General features: G+C 35.3%; 1 protein-coding gene across 1 annotated transcript in view; it reads left to right on the forward strand.

The window, feature by feature from the left end:
- LRP1 (LDL receptor related protein 1) overlaps positions 1–5000 on the forward strand; it is a 595167-nt gene that overhangs the window by 377575 nt on the left and 212592 nt on the right. The window contains 4 exon segments of the mRNA XM_053708175.1: positions 2209–2303; positions 3520–3669; positions 4287–4427; positions 4523–4648. Of these exon segments, the coding sequence (XP_053564150.1) occupies positions 2209–2303; positions 3520–3669; positions 4287–4427; positions 4523–4648 (512 nt within the window).

Consider the following 5000-nt stretch of genomic DNA (forward strand, 5'->3'; position numbering starts at 1 on the left):
AATAGGTTCAAACAACACAATTTGCACTATTTTGGAATATAAATGTTGGTGTGTTCATATAATTTTATCATAACGTTTTATCACATTATTGATGAATGCATTTTTGGCTCACTATTCTAATGTTATATATTTAACCTCTTTTTTTAATCTTCTTTACTTTTTCCCAAACTTAACAATTATCGTATAATGCATGTTTTGTGATAGTCTGGTTTTGTCATTTTATACTGTTACCTAATGTGTTTAAAAATTCACTCACTGTGAAGATTGTAGCAATATGTGTTAGGGAGGACCTACGCTATACTTTGGGTTTACCAAGTGTCCAATATTCAGCTGGACAGTCCAATGCTTTAGTAGACTGTCCAGTAATATATATATACTGTATATCATTCCTCTATTGTGAATCTGTTTTCTTTTATATCAGAAGTCATCAATAATCATAATGCAAGCAAGACTTCCAAATTGCTGTATGCTTTTGTGTTTTATTTTTTTATTCATCGTTCCAGTAATACTTTAATAAATTTACATCATGAACATGACCAATGTTTCGGCCCTTGCTCTGGCTTTTATCAAAGTACCAGATAAACAAAATCAGTTAAAGGGATAGTCTAGTCAAAATTAAACGTTCATGATTCAGATAGAGCATTACATTTTAAGCAACTTTCTAATTTACTCCTATTATCAATTTGTCTTCATTCTCTTTGTATCTTTATTTGAAAAAGCAAGAATTTAAGCCCATTTTTGGTTTAACACCTTGGTAGTGCTTGCTGATTGGTGGCTACATTTAGACACCAATCAGCAAGCGCTACCCAGGTGCTGAACCAAAAATGGGCTTAAATTCTGGCTTTTTCAAATAAAGATACAAAGAGAACGAAGACAAATTGATAATAGGAGTAAATTAGAAAGTTGCTTGAAATGTAATGCTCTATCTGAATCATGAACGTTTCATTTTGACTAGACTATCTCTTTAAATCCCCTGAGCTACACATTTTCGCGCCAGTATTTGCCAGCTGATGTCATGAACCAACCTCTCTCTACAGTCATCCTCATATTGCCACCTAGTGGAAATTTCTCTTTATAGCATCCTTTGCTCCTATTTCTTTCTAATGGGCTTGGTAGAAGAGAGGAAGGAAGATACTGTGCCAGCATAGGTAATATCCTACATTCATATTATACATTGCAAACAGAATATAGCTGGTACATTAGATATATATTTATCTTATCTCCCTTATAGGAAACATGCTAAGGACAGATACTTGTTCAACCCCTTGGGAGGCTAGCTGGATATATGAATTAGATACAGTGGAACCCAAGGTATTGGACAAGTATTAGCTTGTTTCCTATAAGTGAGATAAGATAAATATATATCTAATGTACCAGCTACTGTATATTCTGTTTGGAATGTGTAACAGGAATGTAGGATATTACCTATGCTGATAGTATCTTATTTCCTCTTTTCTAGCAAGCCCATTAGAAAGAAATAGAACTTTATTAAAATAGAAATGGAACAGTGAATTGAAAAATAAAACACTAAAGCATACAGGAATATTTTATGTCTTGCTTGCATTTTTCAAGCTAAATGTAAAATGTCTTTTATGCATTACAAATATGGCCCTGAAAGAAGTGACATTCTGCTTTCACTAATCTGTGTGTTACTAGCAGCCACGCAGGGTAAAAAAAAGTTTTACTGGCAGTCATGTGGGTGTTAAATTGCTGCTGTGTGTGCTCCTGGCAACCAAGGGGGGTCAAATAATTACTGTGTGCGTGTCACCTGCAGTCAAAAAGGAACAATTATTAATGTGAAAGTTACTAGCAGCCAAGTAGGTAAAATGATTGCTCAGTTGTTGAAAATATACATGGTGGGTACAAAGGTGAGGCCTAAAGCGGTCTTGGGTTGGAGCCATTGCATGAGCCCACCGACCACCCGTACCTAGTCACCTACTGGTTGTCCTGTATTTTTGTGGAGGATAGCTAGCAACCATAGCTATACCCATTTTAAAACACTATTTAATTCATATCTTATATTACACTGCAAAATATGAGTTTGCTTGCCCAAAAATAATGGTGCATTGTATTGTGTGTTTTTTTGTATTGTTTTTTTTTTTTGTATCCCTATTTGAAAATCTTAAATACTTAACATCACTGGAAGAGTTTGCACTACCTAGACTACGTTTTTCTTTCACTTTTATAAAATGAATATATTCCTTTTAGGAAGCTCTACTGGACAGATGGTGACAATATCAGCATTGCTAACATGGATGGCACAGAGCAGCGTGTCCTGTTCACCAGCCAGAAAGGGCCCGTTGGTAAGAAGCTCATAGACATTGATCACACACTGACCACACATCTCTTACGTACATAAAGTGTGAGCATCTCTGTTTCTCACAACAATTGCGGCATCAGTTGCCTTTACATTAGGAAATGTTCCAACTTCTAAAAAAAAAAGCTTAATTAAATTCCATATGAGATTATGATAGTTAAGTTATTATGTACTTTAAAAAATATCCCATGGTGTATTCAACATTAACTTGAGTTACTAACATGGTACTAACCAGTGCTGTGTTTAATTTACGTGCTGTCATAGGCACTGGAAAGTCTGCTGCCCCCTGGACCCCCACCTCTTAAAATTTTAAGATCAGATTTGCCCCAAGTATTACTCACAACCTGAGGCCAGGAACAGATAGCTAAGTTGTACATCCTCAATAGATGACCAGTGATCAATGGTTTGTGATATAACTAATAAATACAAGTTTTGGAGAACATAGCAGTAGCATGGCATCAAGCCATAGAACATCCGACAGGCCTAGCTGATCCACAACAAAATCCACCCATGGTACATGTCTAAATAAAGAGGACGAACTGTGTTCGGTTCACTAGCGCCATATCATGCATCTCTTACACCTGTCTTCCTCATGACTAAATAAAAAACCCTGTATAGACTATATTCCTACATGGAATTTGAAGATAACCCTAGTTCACTGATGTTGATTGTAGAGTGACTCTTATTTTGAATTAGCAATATACGCCCATACAAAGTTACTCTTAAATCCTGGTTTGTTCCTTAGGACTGTAGCTGAAGACTCCGTTAAAATAACAGTATTCAGCACCATAGAAAAATATACAGTATGTTCCATGTTGCTTATATGTTTCCTATTCTAATATTTCTTGTTGCCATGGGTTGATAATATGAAGGAAAAAGTATATGCTTGTTATTCATGCAGAAGTTTTAAGTCCTTATTTATTTTCTTTTACAAACTTAAATGATCAATTTACAAAATCTGGAAATTATTTTTGATCAATACCATTAATTCACTTTTGTTCTCCCAAACATTTTATGCAAAGCAAGTATACAATTCCTGTCTGTAACGCAAAATTCAAATAAAGCAACACCACCTGTGCTCTTAGGTGTTGTTCATTCACAATTTTGTCTGTCCATTCATCCATCTGACCATTCATCCAAAATAAGATGACGTATCTCTGTCACTGAGGTAAATACCAACCTTGCTTTGTTTCTTTGTGTAGGTCTTTCCATTGATTTTACTGACAGCAAGCTGTACTGGATTAGTTCTGGTATTGGCACCATTAATAGATGTAATCTGAATGGGACTGGATTGGAAGCTATTGGTACAATGAAGAGTTATTTGGGAAAAGCAACAGCATTAGCTATTATGGGTAAGACCAACGCTATTTGATGATGTGATCTTGTAGAACTGTGATATCATTATAGAGACATTCTAACAAAATTATTATCAGAGCATTCAAAATAAAAAGTGATAAACACAGAGTGGCGCTCTCAGGACAAATGCGTTGCTGTTATTGTTACACTAGAAGAAAGTGTAGTTTCCAATGCTTTTTTTAATCTGTAGCGATTTTTCATCAGTTACAGTATTACATTTTATTAGTAGTAGTAGTAGTAGTAGAAGAGCACCAACAGATTGTTTGAGCGGAGGTTTTTATTGAGTAATTAGATATTTATGATTAGTTATTAATTATATCAGAGCTTGAATAATCAGGAAGCTATTGCTCCTACTTTTTTTGTTCTAGCTCCTGACTTTTGAAATCTTCTTACTACATTACTATATAAAATCATTCATTGACTCCAAAAAATAATGTAAGACCGGCAACTTAGTTGGCCTTTTCCCCCCAGTCCTACTAAATTTAAGCCAGTTTAATAATAAAGTAAAATGGAATGTATGTTGACACATACGGTGCTCTTCAGCAGTGGCCTTCTGTTTATTTTAAGTCTCACCAGATAGATAACCCAAATACATTTGCCATTGTTTTATCAGGTGACAAGCTGTGGTGGGCAGACCAAGCCACGGAGAAAATGGGAACTTGTAACAAAAAAGATGGTTCAGACCCTCAGGTCCTACGGAAAAATACAAACCTGGTTATGCACATGAAGGTGTATGATGAAAAGATACATACAGGTTATTTGGGGAGAGAACCTTCTTGGCACGAGAGCATCTATTTTTCATATACTGTATACATAAAATTGGATATTCTCCTGTTTTTCTTCCTATAGGTACAAACAAATGTTCAGTGAATAATGGAGATTGTTCTCAGCTATGTCTACCAACCTCTGAGACTACGAGATCCTGCATGTGCACTGCAGGCTACAGCCTGAAGACTGGGCAGCAATCTTGTGAAGGTAAGACAGTCATATTGATAACCATTGTGCTTGAGTTTCAGTGAGTGTTTTCTAAGGTAATGACATCATACAACTATAATACAATGCTGGCACAGGTCAACTAAATAAACTAAATCCCATTAATGACAGTGGCCTACAATAACACATTTTTTAATTAAGTCATACTTTACCTCCCACTGGGAGATCTACACAAGTCATGTGTGTGTTTTTCCAGCTCAGTAAATAATATCCTAAAGTAATTTAAAGTTAATGCTGTTTTAATTTAGCTTTTGCTTTATTTATATTGGTTAAAGTTATTTCCCTTGATGTCACAAAACATAATGGATATCAGCAGTTTTATGTCACTGGTTAA

The sequence above is a fragment of the Bombina bombina genome, chromosome 3 (genome assembly GCF_027579735.1).
Source record: "Bombina bombina isolate aBomBom1 chromosome 3, aBomBom1.pri, whole genome shotgun sequence".
Classification (NCBI taxonomy): domain Eukaryota; kingdom Metazoa; phylum Chordata; class Amphibia; order Anura; family Bombinatoridae; genus Bombina; species Bombina bombina.